This window comes from Scophthalmus maximus, chromosome 4 (assembly GCF_022379125.1).
Source record: "Scophthalmus maximus strain ysfricsl-2021 chromosome 4, ASM2237912v1, whole genome shotgun sequence".
In the NCBI taxonomy this organism is placed as follows: domain Eukaryota; kingdom Metazoa; phylum Chordata; class Actinopteri; order Pleuronectiformes; family Scophthalmidae; genus Scophthalmus; species Scophthalmus maximus.
The window spans coordinates 8,790,840-8,807,399 of NC_061518.1; the positions used below are offsets into that span (position 1 = coordinate 8,790,840).

Consider the following 16,560-nt stretch of genomic DNA (forward strand, 5'->3'; position numbering starts at 1 on the left):
AGGCAGGAGACTGAGGGTTAGTGGGAAACAAAAACAATATCCATTTATTGATGAACCCAAACATTTGATTGTGATTTTACCTTGTTGGACGTCTATTGACTAAGAGTCACTCAATAGTAAGTTTGTAGTGAACTAATTCAAACGTGTTAAATCACACAGGTGTGTTTTGTTTCCATTGTTAAACAAGCAAAACCAGAGTATAGAAATACTCTATCATGAGCAAAAGTACATAAGCATTAGCATCAAAGCATACTAAAAGTACTCATGGAGTATGACCCATTTCAATATAATATATATTGGATTATAATAATTGGCGCATTAGTGTATATCCCTTACCTTATCTCAACTCATCATATACTGCATCATAGTTTATTTGTTAATTTTATTTTGTATTATCAAGCTGTATCTGCAAAGTAACTTTCTTATCAAATGAATGTAGTGGAGTAAGAAGTAAAACATTGCCTCCTGAAATAACATGTAAAAAGCAGAAATTTAAATTTAAAATTGTAACATTTGTAACACTTGTGTGTAATGTGTGGAGAGAGTTCTGGCTCATGATTAGAGACCACCAGGGGGCAGCTTTATGTCCCCTCAACCAGTCCACCTGTTTTACCTTCTTTCCTACCGATTTGTGCTTTAAGTTTCAACTATCTTGGTCCTATAGGTGACTGCAGTTTCACTAATACAATTATATCAACATAGCAGAGGTACAGAGAGAGACTACAGTGAACTAAAATACTGAATCAACTTAACTTATACTTTACATGTCTTAGTGCAAGACAGTAAGGCAATAGCTGTGAATTGATTGAAACAAATATTTATGATACAAAGTTTTGAATATTGAGTGTCAATAGGGTTGATATAAAAAATGGATCTATCTTATGTTATATCACATCCTAGTCAACTGAACACTCTTCCTAGGGCTGCTTTATTTGTATATCTGCTGCTGTTTTGTGCATGAACACGATCTTCAGTTCAGAGAATTCACACAATAAACAATTATTTACCTTTCAAAATAAATGCCTCTTGTTTGCCAAATTATTACATTTGTTTTTGTAATACATTTGTAGCCAATCAACAATGTATTCAACCCATAAATGACGACACAGACTAGTCCTCGTGACAATAAAGAGTTTGGATAGTTGCTAGGATATGTGATCCTGGTATTAGTTTGACAGGCAATTTCAGATAATTTATGATAAATGTTATTGTTTTTTTATTACGAGTGTGATATTTCAGGTAGCAGACAGTTAGGTATAGAAATATTTGTAGAAAATAACAGATAGTGCATGTTGTCACTGCAGGTTCTTCATAGATGTGTGAGCACCTCGCCCAGGTGTGTCGCTCTTCAGGTGAGCCCGACATCTTCGCCAGGTTTTCCCTCCCTGTCCCAGGATGTCTCCAACTTCTCTCAACAGCACTTCACCAGGAAGTCCCGCCCCCCTTGGCGTTGCCGATTCGCCAGAAAACAATCCGCGACGCGCAACACTCTGGCCCGGTTGGCCCGGGGGGCCTGTCAATCAGAGCGCGATCAGGATTTGCGGTTAGGCGTCAGGTGAAACTCGTTCCGAGGGGAAAGAGGAGGACGGATGAACTCACTTCGTTTTGAACTTTGCGGCAAGTCTTTTTTATACTTTTTTTTAATGAATTTATTAGCCGAAGGGAACTTCTAACACCCAGGAGCCAACGACGTCCAAGATGAAGAGCCTGAAGTACCGATTGAAAAAGCACGAAGTGACCATCACAGTAAGTTAAAGCCTGTCGCGTGTTCGTCTTCTGTTTTGACTCAGTTTAGCTCCGATCTCCGTGTCCTGTCTGCTGCGTGCTCCCAGACCGCGCTAATGTCTGACGTTGTGTTGTTTTGTTGTCTGGAGCTCCGACCCCCTCCCTCCCTCCCTCCACCTCCACATTAGCCGCGGGCACGTTCCCACGGTGGTTCGGGTGGAAAACACACCGCCAGCGAGTCTGAGCACCTGCACCTCTGGTGGACGATGAGTTATCTTTATTGTTCACGGCCTCCCCATACACGAGCTGACTGGGTTGTTGTTGTTGTTGTTGTTGTTGTTGTTGCTGTTGTTCACTTACTGCGACGCACACGAAATCAGTGCGCCAGAGTGTCGCTGGTATCGGGGGTCATCACCGTGGTGCCTGTAAGACACGCTGCGGGGCTTTTCCCCCTTCTTTCTTCTTCACGGACGTTTCTTTTGTGTCCTGTAAAGACTGTGGGAATAAACTCAGCAACCCCTTAAGAGCTGCTTGGCTTTCAAAGTTGCGAGATGTGTTGACTCCTCTGGGGTTTGCATGTAACTAAGTGCATGTACTCAGAAGTATTTAAGTACTACTTGAGTAATTCAACTTATTGGTACTTCATAATTATGTTTCAGCATGTTCATTAGGGAAGTATTTTACTTTTTGTACTTCATTTATTTGATATCTTAAGTAAGAAGTTACTACAAAGCATATCAAGTTTAACCAAATACCCAACAGTCTACTGTGCACAACTAGAGCTTAAATAATTATAATAATCATATTATAATTCGAGTGAATTATAGTATGATTATTTGAGTGACATTAATGAAAAGTAGATGAGTAGATGTACCGATGTGAGTAAGGAAGATGTAAGCAGATGGTTTTGTCCTTTTATAAAAAAGTATTCAAGGTCCGCCTCAGCAAACACGGAGTAATATTATAATTTAAAAAAAAACCTTTTTTTCTCTTTCAACTGAACATCATTACTTTCCCGAAAGCTAGATTTCTTGCAGGGCTGGTGTATTAGACTTTAGCTGGGTGTAGGAGAACTGCAGCAATCTGGAAACATAATACAAAAGTCCTATATACAAATTTTACATTAAAGGCTCCCATCTCAATAGAATGAGTTTCAATGAGGAATGTTACAGCGATCTTGTTCTCAGGTTGACTCTACCTTGGAGAGTCAACCTGAATGAATAAAATCATAGTACTGAATGAATGAAATATAATATCCATTTGGTCGGTGCTTTTCAGCCAGCTGAAGTAAATCCATCATAGGCCTCATGTGTTATTGATTTGTCACAATCCAGCTATGGCTTATTGACTTTACTTAATAGAAAGGTTTTTCTATCGATACTCATGATTGTCCTCCTCCTGCAGCCAAAGAAACAAAGAGCTAGTTTTTGCCCTGAAGCACTTTCTGTTCCAGTTGTGTAAAAGTGACTTCAGGGAGAGCGAGCTGTGTGTTGAGGAAACAGGCGTGACATTTACACGTGACCTGAGTGATGATTCCAGAATATTCCCACTGCATTCCTCTGTGCAAAGGAGAGATCACAGCAAGACATCACTACAGTAGGTCTGAGCTCCTCGAACATTTATCTGAACTGTGTCTCAGCTCTGATTCGTCTGCTGCCAGAGCTCAAGGCATAGTTATCATTTATTTCATATGAGACCATCACCACCTGATCCACGTTCACCCTCAAACCTTTGATGTTCATAAAACATCAATCATAGCTGACATCAGAGCATTGCATTGACAGCATCAAGTGTGACTGTAAATGTTTTAGGTGCGTGCTTCCCTCATTGGTACACAACGCTTGGGAGGTGAATTCACTCTCTCCTTCCTGGTGGAGTGACTAATAATTAAGAAAAATACACTTGCATTTTCCGAGTGGGAGTGGCGAAGGGGAATCCGAAGGAAACTTGCTTTTAGTATGTGAACAATAAACAGTAACTGAATCCTGGCCAGAGAAGTGAAATCAGTTGAGGGAACAGTGTCTTCTTTCATTATAGTTTAAATTCATTAATTATTCTGGAATTTGCTTTTTCTTTGGTTTTTTTTAAACAAAGGAGCCATAAACTCCCTCTTCAGACTGTAGCAGACTTTTTTCAAGGCATAATTTATTTATTTTATTGTAATGTTTATTATTATTCTCCAATCAGATAATACTCGTCAAGTATTGACAACAACTTGTATTAGACAAAGAATGCTAACTATGCTGCCACACCACTTAAAGACAGATCTGAAAACTTAACGGCAAGAATTCAAAATGCCAACACATTCCCAGGCAGGACCAGGTCTGTTTGGCTCAGGTTTGAACCCGGTGGCTCCAGTTTCTTTTATTCTTTTGTGTAGGAGACCATTCTCCTATTAAAACAATTTTCATTTCCAAGAAGCCCGTTTGTCTTTTTTTTTTCTCTAGTGTCCTTTGGGTGTCATCGTTCCTCCGCCCTCCTTTTCTTCTCTCTTGATAAACCCCACACCTACGGGCCTTAGGCAGGTGTTATTGAATGACCTTTCACTTTGTTACACACATTCACTCGTAACACCATTTTGGATTTGTGTAAAAAAAAAAAAATCCTTACCAAATCCACAAACCTCAGGTGCAATCTCACAGCGGCCAGTGTTTTATTCAGAAATTGCCAATTCACCATATCAAATGCTTTGTCTGCATCAAATCTGATTAGCTCAGAATTTTTTATATATGTTTCACGACACTATAATATTCAGTGTTCATCTTATATTATTAGGCCCTTGTCGGACGGATCAATTATTTTTTTGCATCCCTTTTAGCACAATGTTGGTCCAATGACTTTTAGTCGTTGGCAAACTAATGGGTCTATAGCCCTCAAAAGATGTTGGATCTTTATCGTGTCTGTGTAACTGATTTAAGGGTCTCCATCAAAATAAAATTTAAATTGAGAAGAAACTCATAATATTATAAGAATGAAGTCAGAATTAAATGAGAAAAAAATATATATTTGAGTAAAAGCAAAAAGATACCAGCCCTTTCCTCCTCCTCCTCCAAAAAAATAAATATATATATTATAAATAATATAAAAAAGATTAAATATTTTGTTATTTGTGAAACCAATATTATTGTATAACTTAACAAGATGCTCCACATTCCTCATTTTGCTGCAGGCGACAGGTTGATCTTCTGATATTCCCCCACTAAAATTACACGCAGCCTAAAATTACTACTTTTAATTGTAAAAATGACTTTACTTTCATAATATTATGACTTTTTTCTCGTAATATTGACTTTTTCTTCTCTCTATATTATGACATTATTGTTGTAATATTACAAATGGCCCTTATACTCTGTCATACTAAATTGTCAATAAAGTATTTATGAAACTCCGGGGAGTCCATCTGTACTGGAGACCTGCTGTTATTTTTCCGGTATTTCAGTTTTAACGTTTCATCTTCTGACAATGAAGGAAGATGTAAACTACGGAGAAAAGCCATAATTAGCTTTCGACCAGTTTTGTCATAGCTTTTGGCAGCAGGTCAAGATAACAATCATTCCATGTCTGGAAATAAAATTGGCTTACAACAAGCAAATTTCAAAACAGTGTGGTGAAAAATTAGTTTCACCTTCAGATTGGTGGTTATATTTATGATGGAACTGAAACTGTAGCTCCAGTCAGAGAAAGAGAAACTGGATTTCCTGGTTAGTTTTGAGATTAGTCTATGTTGTCACAGCAAACAGCAAAAAAATCTACTGTCAGCGTAGAACTCGACTGTCTCTCTCGGCTAAAAGGCACGGAAATGACTCTGTTGAACAAAAGGGTTGGTTGTTAATTTCTCAGTGAGGTAGATAATGGAAAAGAAAAATGTATTTTCAGCCTGGACTGTCATTCATCTACTCTATAGCCCACATGAAAAGAGGTCTTTCTGCGTCAGATTGTTCCATGTGTTCCACCTCAATGATCGGAGGGAAATTGTCTGCCTGTCATTTTTTGATTCTCAGTCTTTTGGTGCGAAGACTTAGACTTGGACATGAGGACTGGTGGGTGGTGGAGGAACTGAGCTTCATTTCCGTCATGAAACTTGTGTATCGATTCCTTTTGGTGTTTTGAGTCAGGCCATGGTCAAGGTCATTTTTTTGGTGCCATTCTTGGTCCATTTTTGGTTCCACAAATGTTTGAAAGGATTCTTTAACATTGCCAGAAAGTGACATCCTCAGAACAAGATAATAGAAAGTGTTGGCCCGCAATAGTCTGATTTATCCCACCACAGTTTCATAATGAACCATGCGACACATGCACACAGTTCGCTCTTGCAGAGTGGGGCCGGTTTTAAACTGAGAATTTAAAGAGGAAGCGATATCAAGTTTATGCTGAATCCCGCCTGCCCCGCTGAGGACTGTAAAGACTTGCATTGTGATTCCCCAATCCGATGCTTTTTATTATTTCTGCCAACATCGTGCATCATCACCTCTCGTGTAGATGATAGACGGAGTATCTTTTTATTTGTTGCTGCTTCTATTTCTTTGTCCTGAGGATCACACCCATACTTTCTTCTGTTGTCTACCCCAGTAGGCATGTGCCATAAGGATGAAATGTAAGAGCCTCCCTCCTATCAAAGTGGTGTTATTTGACAAAATAGAGAGCAGAGCAGGGCTGGGCGTTGCTGGTGATGGCAGAGCAGGACGGAGGAGCCAGATACAGTTGGAATGTATTGTTGGGTAGTTGGAACGAGCATGATGGCTCCAAGCCTTTGGCAGTGATCACTATAAGTGATAAGATTGTTAACTTGCTGAAATAGTTGATATCCATGTTATCTTGTCGCAAGAGAATTTAGTAGTTTCTGGAAAGTTAACTTGTGTGGTCCTTATTTCAATTTTATAAAACTGGGGATTTCATCAGAAAACTTGCTTTTGTATTTGGCTCTCAAATTCTTTGAAGTTTAGATGGGCAATGCTGAGTTTGACATAATTTCACAATATTATTTGCAAACTCTGGGCACATAGCGTGAGAGACATTTTTGTCTAGTTTGCAAAATCACAGTGTCAAATCTTTGTTAATTGTTGTCATCAGACCAGGGGAACGGCTTAACTAGATTAAAAAAAACAATAAACAGATTCACAGGAAACCTCATCCTGTGAGATGTTTACCAGACAGGACATTGGGACTGGTATTTATCTCACCTCATGAGTCTGTATGTATGTCATCATTGCAAAATGTGCTCCTGGAGACAGATACTGTAATGGAAACTACCACAGAGGCGGTTTAAAATGCACAGTCATGAAATGTTACAGGTCAAAATGCTGATTCTTTTAAGATGAGTGTTGTCCAGTACTCGCAACTGGTGTGATCCTGTCACAAGTTGGTCTCTAATGCCAATGAAAGTAACAGAAGTGATGCTATCAAATATTCCGAGAAATAACATTTGAACAAAATATCACTTTTAAAATGTGCTATATAACAGAAAGATGAGAAGTTTCTTGATGCATAATAATAAAAAAATACCCTTGTGTGGAAACTAGTATGCTGCGCAGCCTCCTGAACCCCTGAGGAACAGTTCTCATGCTGTTGAGCAGCCTTTAAAGCCCTGAGTTCCCACTAAACATTATCAAGTATAGGGGCTTACTTTAGCAGGTTTTTGGCTTCCACTCGAAGACGCCCAGCAGGCAGGCTTAACCCTCTGCTGGTGGGGCTGAGAAGGTTTTGGATTTGAAAAATCCTCTTTTCCTCCCGTCCTCCCTCATTTTCAAAGTATGCGTTTTGTTTCCTTTTTGGGTTTGAGTTGGTGAAGACTGAATGTTTCAGTAAAATTAGTCCGGGGTCAGACTGCAAGGACGTTCAAACCTCCCCTGACTAACGACTGTCAGACTAAATTATAGGCTTGCCGCCCTGTCAGGAGAATGTTCATACTATACAATGGAGCACAGGCTGCTGTCACACATGAATACAAGGGGACACACAGTACCCAATTTTGTCATTTAAAAACATTTTCCCATTCACCAGAAATTTACTAATATATTAAAAAGAATTTAAAAAGTGACTGATTTTCAATCATGAAAATAGTTGCTGATTTCCTGTCTGTCTCGAAGGAAAGGGAAAATACGAAACTGCAACAAATCTTGTATCAGATTTCCTGGGAAGTGTGGCCGGTATATTTTTCTTGAACCAAATAATCAACCAAGATCCCCATTTTAATTTGTTTTTCTGTTTATTTTTCTTTAGAATAGCAATTTTCCCCCCTCATCCTTTTGTTCGCATAGCCATTTTATTTATGTTCTCTGTAGGAGGCAAACCGTCAGACAGGATCAGCAGATGTTTGTTTTAGGCGGGATGTTGTGTTGGCTGTATAGTAGGTGGTAGCGTGACGGTCTGTGTTTTTAGGATTATAGTCTGGCTCCAGGGGGGCAGCCATGAGGTCATCTCGGCAGTGTTAGCCGTCTGTGTTCCCACAGACGAGGAGCAGGACCAGAGAACCTACCATACTGTGGGTATGCTACCTGCTGGTCATACCAGCAGGTAGCATAAGTGTGTATGGTGGCAATATGCATCAGTGTTTCCCCTACCCCAGCGCCCCGCCCCTCCCCCTCCCCCAGCTGTCAATCGTGAGGACTCTTCAAAGATGTGATTCGAGAGGAGAGGCGATTCTAGCAGACTAAATATCTAGAAGAGTTGCCTACAGCCAATCGGAGAGCTACAACTACAGTTTATCAGGAAGCAAGCAAGACTCCTGCTCACAAAACAGCAAGTCGTGTTGTGTGACTTGGCATTAGAGGAATCATACATTCGGTCTTGACTTTGTAATATGAAATGTGTGCGTGTGCGTGTGCGTGTGTGTGTGTGTTGGGTGGGTGGGTTAGTCATGGAGAGATTACCAGTGTTAATGGGGGAGGTTGGCATGTGAGAGGGGGCTGAGCTTAATCACTTACTTTGGGTGGGCTGCAGCTGGTATACACACACACACACACACACACACACACACACACACAGATGTACAGTGAGGCATGCTGAGCAACAGGAGCACAAAGATTGCGCTGATGAGGGACAAACTGCTGTGAAATGGCTCAGACTAAGCCTGATCAAGCTGTGCTCGCTGTGTTCATGTTTCTGTCTTTCTGCAGATTAGTCAAGCATCTCTGCTCGTGCTCTTGTCTCCATGTTCTACTGGTCGATGCGCTTTCGTCCGACCAAATTTTCATGTGTCAAACAACTGCTGGTGTGGAGAAAACATTGATAGCCTTCATTGATTAAAACATTGTTTTCAGTGGCAGGAAGGACAAACTACCTGTGAAAATGGAGGGTTTTTTTTCAAAATGCCCCCTTCCAATTTTACAGCTTTGAACTCGTCATACGTTATGGAGACTTATTCATTTATTGTTAAATGAAGGTTTACTCAGAGTTGGCTGTAAACTCATTGACACCACGTCAAAGAAGTTGTCTGTGAGGCTGCATTCTGGTCAAAAAAGTGTGAATCTCAGCATAACCACTGTGTAAACATATCAGAATGTTAATTATCAATGAGCCACTCTACAGTAACGTTATCAGTCGTTTGCTATTGTTCATTGATAATGATAAAATATAGTTTGGACTCACAGATAGTGTCACTTACCTTGAACAATGGATGTAAGTTCTTTTTTTTTATTAAAGACGAAATCTTTGTATCCGATTAGGAAAAAACAGGTTTAGTGTCAGTGGTTAATGTTATGGCAAATCTCAGGGATGTAGATCTACGCACTAGAGCCCTACACGTATGGATTTTTGGAGCCGATGCCGATATAGATATTAGGGAGTACAAGATTTCTGATACTATTATATCGGCCGTTGTTTTGGCAGACATTTATAGTTTCAATTTGACATCTTGCATAGCCTTGGACACTTTTGTATGTAATGAAAAGAAAAGCAAAATATCAACCACTGGATATTATATCCTACAGATATTAGGTTGTTGTGAAAATTAATTGAAGACCAATAAACTGTGTTAAGCTTAGATGTATTCTGCTGCTGTGTGCATTCCATGCTTCTTTATGCCCAAATAAAAAAGACCCCTACACATTCACAGTTATCTTGTATTTTTATCAATCAGTCGTCTTTATTTAGATTTATGAATGTTGTTGCTTTCAAAACTTATATCTGGAATGTCCATGTCTTTATCGTGGCTGCCTTGACGTTTAGTGCGCAGGTTGGTTATATGCTCTTGAGGGAGATGTGACCATCAGCCTGCTGCTTCTTCCAAAGGTCCACATGAATGGAATGTGTTTTGAGGAGCAGAACTAGACTATTCCAGAAATACGTGCTTACTCAGAACCTGCTCATAGTTAAGAGTAGGTGGAGCATTTGACTTGTCAAAAGGGGCAAGTTCCTACTCGCTCTCTATCTACCTGTACTTTATTTTACACCATGGGAGACACCTTTTTTTTTTTTTTTAGAATTGACAGCACTTTCATTCTTTTTTTATTTTTCTATCACACACGTTTATGTCTTATCATGATTTTTGCTTGCTTCTCAGAGGTTGTTACATATGGGATTTGGCAGATGGGACCTATAAATCTATTACTGACAAATCAGTGTGTGTTCAGTGTGTGACTTTATTACAGTGGCTGTGGAAATTGAAACCTCTGACTAAAGTCATTTGTTATCACACAGCAAATTAAACTTACATTAAACCATTGTTTAATACATTCCACAAATCTGTCCACTGGATCACCCCCCAGTCACATTCCTCGCCCTGCCTGTGTGTGTGTGATGTCTTGTAAGTGCTGGCCAAACAAGCATCATTGCCAGTGTTTGTGGCCAAGTAGCAGCATGCCCCAGAAGTTCCTCATTCAACCAAACATGGGCATGTCAGACATTAGACTCCTGTGGTGTTCTCTAATATTGCCTAAGGGTTAGGGTTTTCCCAGGTGAGATTAAAATGAGCCACAGAGCATCACACTGTCACTGTCACATGTATAACCTCAGACGGTGGAACGTTTTCTGGGTTTTTCCTTCTTTAAGCATGTATTCCCTTATCGTTTATCATGGCACTGACGGTTCTTGTTTTAATGATGCTTTTTGAAATATAGTAGCTTGTAAAGAAACTTGGTACCTTGTTAATATACTATAGTGCCTTCACATTAGAGACTTAAATACTCCATTACTAGCGGATTGGAAATCATTTCATAGGCCCGCGGCTCTCTGTCAACCCTGTTCTTTTCTTTAATCTCCACATCATCAGACCAGCTGAAATAATATCAGCCATACCAGCAGCCATCTACAGCCAAGAGCCATAACCTCACTTGTTTTTAATTGTCCTGCTCGGGGACCTTGTTATTTCAACGATGGCTATTCAAATGTGTCAGCTAAGCCGCTGACATTTTACAGGAAATTGATGTTTTAACTCCACACCAGAGCTACAGGACTGCAGCTCTCATAATAATCCCAGGAATATTTTTATTTAGCTCTTAATTGTTTTTAAATTGAGTTCATTCTTTTTAATGTCAGCACATATGACGATGATTCTCTGAAACATTTAGTTATTTTATTTGTCCATAATAAGAAAAAAATAATCTGAAAGCACATTCAGGAATTGCATGACGTAAACTACCGGCTCAGTGAGGCTGGTGCCTTGAAGGAAATGCAATCAGCATGCTCACAGTGACAGGTCTCATGTTTACCATCTCCACCATCATAGTCTATGATAAATAAAAATAAACTTTATTTAAACAGTTTTAGCATGCTTCGTTGCGAAAGCATCTGTTTATTATCAGTTTACACCAAGCGCAGTTGTTGGCCAAAGGGAATGTCAATAGTTTTGCATGTATTTGGACCTAAAGCAAAGTACCAGGTACGCATGCACACAAACACGCACACACACACACACACACACACACACACACACCAAAGTCTTCAGTTTTCATTGTCTAGGAACCATGAATGCTTGTACAAAATGATGAACCAGATTTTCTAGAGCAATGTTGAATGCACAGCTTAAAATGAAAGGATACGGTTTATATTTGTTATGGGGATAATAACTGCATTGCTGACCACTGTTTTTAATCTGCTTAGTATTCATTATTTATTTTGCCAGTGTCATGGCTTCTTTCCACTGTGTTTGCATTTGTGAACGCGGCACCCACATCACCAGTTGTCACCCAACTTCGTAGTCCTGCTCTGTTTTTATGTCGTATGTTGACTATATGTTGCATGTTTGTTTTTGGACTTTGGCCCATGGGAAACAACCTGTTGTCCAGCCGTATACTTTGTATGAGGATGACTGACAGTAATGGGAGACTTGAAACTTGAAATTGGAAGCTCATCATCATCCTGATTTTGAATCCAGATTTACAGTGCACTTAGAAACCATGCTTTTAGAATAATCACAAAGAATTTCCCCCGGAGCACCATTGATTTTCTCATTTCACACAATTGCTCTGAAAGCTTTAAAGGTTTGATGAACACATTATACATAATAATCCTCCAAATCCATTTGGGATAAGGGCAGTGGACATGAGAAAGAATTACTGTTCACTGAGACATATCAACAGCTGATAGTAGACTGCTTAGAGCTGTCTTTTATGGATGACACCAAAGTCCTTCTTGAATGGTCTTTCAGAAACAATATTATGCTCTTCCTGTTTTCCTTATGCCTTATGAGTTGCTGGGGGCAAAGTTCGCAGGGTTTGGGCAACTGGTAAGCTGAGCTCCTGCCCTGGCAGCAGGTGTTGGAAATAGAAGAACATAGCAAGGACCAGCTTTGCTTTCATAACTCATCTAAAATCCATTCTCCATTTTGGGTCAATAAGCAGCACAAGTGAAGATATCTTGAGAGGGTGAACATGAAGTTCCCTGTAATCCACTTCACCACTTTTTATTGTTTTTATTATTTTTTTCTACAGGCTCGGGCTTCACTTAGGCCTATGTTATCACTTTATTTTTTAAATTTTTCTTTGAGGGCAGTCTGCTATGGGCAGATCCTGTGCCTTCGAAAATGTCTTTGAGTCTTTCTGTAATTTTTGCTTTTGAACAAACTTATCTTTATGATTGTCATTGCTTCACCCCCGGAGGGTGAGAGGAGTTTTGTTTTGGGCGTGTCTGTGTCCATGCGTTTCTGTGTTGCCGCATGACAACCACAATATTAAACCTCAACTCGTGAATGGGTGGACGGATCTTTATGAGACGTGATATACAACTTAATATTGATATAGTCTGCACATGAGTAAATTTTTTTGGCCACCATGGTCAGAGGTAAAGGTAACAAGGGCCAAATATATTATCTAGTAAATCTCATGAACCGATGGGTGTATCGAGTTGAGACCATGTTCTTGCAGTAAAATTACCACTACCACAACCACTTGACCTTTCTTTTCAAAACAAGAACCAATTCTGAGGTCATACACCACTTTTGCCCTCTAAAGGTCAAATGTCAAGGTCACACTATCCATAGTGAACATTTTTGGATTACTATAACTAGGTCAGTCAAATTTGTTTTAACTTTGAAAATATTTTTTGTACTTTTTCTGTTGCCCATGGATGCCCTATAAATACACATTTTTTGTCATTGTTGTAAAGACAATAAAACATGAAAAAGACCCATGCTTTAATTGTTTTTACAGGCACTTTCATAGGCACTTGTCACTAATCACATAATGGTGCTTTCACTGGTGTTAATACGGTTTCAGAGAGCAGTGGCAGCTCTCCAAGAATGAGTGCGAAATCCCTGCAAGTATTTACACAATAAGTGTTGCTGACAGGGCGCACAAAGCTGCAGAGAGAGTGGTAGATGGTTTGGCACAGGAAGCACGGAAAACCACAGAATCTTTTTTTTAATTATTATTTGTTATAGATTTGCACCTCTGTAGAATTATGTGTAAGATAAATTTGCCTCAAACTCTCTAGACAGAAGAATAGTAGAGCGGCAACAGTTAATCGATTACTTAATTAATCGCCAACTATTTTGATAATCGATTAATCGGTTCAAGTAGTTTTTATGAAAGAAAAAGTCAAAATTCTTTGATTTCAGTTGCTTAAATGTGAATATCTTCTGGTTTCTTTGCTTCTCTGTGACAGTGGACTAAACACCTTTGGTTTGTTGACAAAACAAAACATCATCTCGGGGTTTGGGATACACGATCGACATCTTCACTATTTTATGAAATGTTTTGGACCAAACAACTAATCGATAAATCGAGAAATTAATCAACAGATTAATCGATTATGAAAATAATTGTTAGCTGCAGCCACACAGCATAGAGAAGTTTGACTATTGAAGTATTGGCAATGCAAAGACAGATTCTCCTCTGTGGAAAATGTCAACAGTGTGTGTAGACTATCATTGGTCGCCCTTTCCTCTGGTTGACCACCAGAGGGTGTGAGTGTGCGTGTCTGTCCTGCCTCTATAGTCCACACTCTGCCCAGCAGGAGTGGCCCTGTGTTTAGCAGCCACCCAGATATGCCGTCAGTGCCTCGTGTACATACCAAAAAGAGATTGCCCCTCTCCTCAGGACACCTGGCCTGAACCATCAGTGGGGGCTTGGCCTGATTGGAGAAGGGTTTTCATTCTGAGGCGTCGACTTACCTGTCCCGCGATGACACCGCAAGCATGCTGTGTCTTGTAACTTTCTCGCCTCTCCACTTTTTTTGTTTTTTTCACATTTAATTATCTCCCATAGTCTCGGTCTCTCTTTTCTCTGTCTGTGTGCGCCCCAGAGGGGTCTCACTTACACGCTGCATGCCCAGACAGTTGCACAGTTCACCACTGCACTGGTCTATGGTCACACATTAGGGTGGGGTTCGTGTTGGGGCGGGTGTGGGTGTCAAACTGCTACTGCTACCAGCAGTCCCATGCTAATTGTGAGAAGGCGACAGAAGTAAGGAGGGAGTTCCATGTTTTTTTAACAAACAAAAACATTTCCTTCAAAATAAAAAGAGTGTTTCTCATTGAATTAATAACAGCTGTCATCCACTACTCAGTAGTCAGGATACTCCCATCTTTCTTTTATCTCCACTTAATAAATGGCACTGTGACCAGCACTGCTTGTTCCCAAAGTGTTTATTTTGTAATTCTACTGCTTGGGGAACAGCTGCGACTCAAATCATTTCAAGAGATTTCTGTGGCACAGTTTCTGGTATTTGAGCTTGTCCTTAAGGTTCTCATAAACATGCGGTGGGAGTTTTGGCTTTTCACTGCCAGGTGTATATTTCACCAATAAATCAACTTGTCACTGAGATATTCACACAGCATGCAGCAATCTTAATGTCACAAACAGGTATCTCTGAGTGAGGATAAAAATATAAACAGATAAACGGTGTCAGCTCAGGCCATCGTCATGAGCTGGAGGTAAAGATTTTGTACTTGGTGTTGAAAAGTGATCCGGGTCGTCAGGACATTTTCTTTGGGTTAGGGTTAGTTTGTTTCAACTGGTTTTAATGTGGCATTTGTATATTTAACTCAAAGTTAATAGCAAATAACCCAACAGTAACTAGACAAAGCATAATTCTCGCATGAAGCTGTACAAGCAGACTTTCATGAATTTAATTGTTTTGTAAAGACGTAGACGACGCAATGTCATCACTTTTAAGTGTTGCAAAAATGATTAGGTTTCCTGTTGTACAGTAGGTTTTTTTTATCTAATAAATTTAATAGTGCCCTCGCATGTCCATCGTCTAAGTTTGTTTTTAATTAGCTCAGATATCTTGGCCTTTGATAACACGTATTGAGGGCAGTAGCCTATTTGACTTATATTAATTTCTTCACTTACTTTCATTCCTGTCTAAACAGGATTATTTTAAGTAGCCATGCTAGCGTTAGCAACGTTGCCACTGTATGTATTTCTATGATTATATTATGATTACGCACTAAACTAGGGCAAACGTTGCTCCTGCTAAATATTAGCACGTTAGTTGCATTTGGCTTAAATCAACACTTTTCCCTGCTCATTCACTTTGAATGGGTCCCATGTCTTGGGATGTCATGCGTCGCCGAAATGCATTGTGGTTTTGTTGCTTTGCTTTGCTTGTGCGGGGAGCACCAATCAAATCGAATATAAACAAAAACCCTTGTGCAGGCGTTAGACGTTAATGCAAATACAAGTCCTGCCTAACATCAAATGTTGAAATGAGACTGAAGATAGGAGGCAGAGGCAGCTGTTGAAGTTGGCGTGTTCATCTGGTTGGTCAGTTTATTTACCATGTACAGTATTTCCCTTTTTGCATTGCATGGATACTGTAGTTACCATGAGAGCAGGCAGCAAACTGTGATTGATTGATGTCGTTATGACGATCACTCCACACTCATATGAAAGTATGATTATAGCATGATTTGTCATGTGTTGTTGTGATAATCCAAATTATGTAATTTGGTGTGTCAGCTGCCATCTCATCAAATCAGCCAGTCGGGCATTAAAGGAGGGGTTCCTTGGACATAATACAAGAGTTTAGTATTAAAGCATTAACACTGACCCTGTCACTCAGACAAGAAAGTTCCCTTTCTCTCTTTGTGACAGCATTTTTTCATCCCACGTTTCACATAAAAAGATTAAAGTTCTGCAGAAGGTCGGTGCATTCAAAGACCAATCTCCGCCTCAAACGAAATGTCAGTGGTTTACATTTCATGACATAATGTTTCTTCACAGATCATTTTCATTGTCGTCATCTTATGAAACCACATCACTAACTGAAGTTTGGCCTTGGACACGACTATCACGTAACATATTTGTGTATAGCTTTATGTTTGGGTCTTGGCTCAGTCTGTTATCAGATGACCAGTTAGATATTTTCTGCCGGTGATTTCATCTGTGAGGACATTGGAGACAGATTTGTCTGGCCTGGAGCTTAGAGAGGCAGGAAACTGAGGTGTTGTAGAGT

At 39.7% G+C, this 16,560-nt stretch overlaps 1 protein-coding gene across 1 annotated transcript in view; it reads left to right on the forward strand.

The window, feature by feature from the left end:
- The first annotated feature begins 1,549 nt into the window (after nt 1-1,549).
- The window catches only part of uacab (uveal autoantigen with coiled-coil domains and ankyrin repeats b), a 34,589-nt gene continuing 19,578 nt past the window's right edge, over nt 1,550-16,560 (forward strand). Inside the window, exon 1 of the mRNA XM_035627834.2 lies at nt 1,550-1,746. Coding sequence (XP_035483727.1) covers nt 1,699-1,746 — 48 coding nt within the window. The 5' untranslated portion in view covers nt 1,550-1,698. The remainder of the gene's footprint in view (nt 1,747-16,560) is intronic.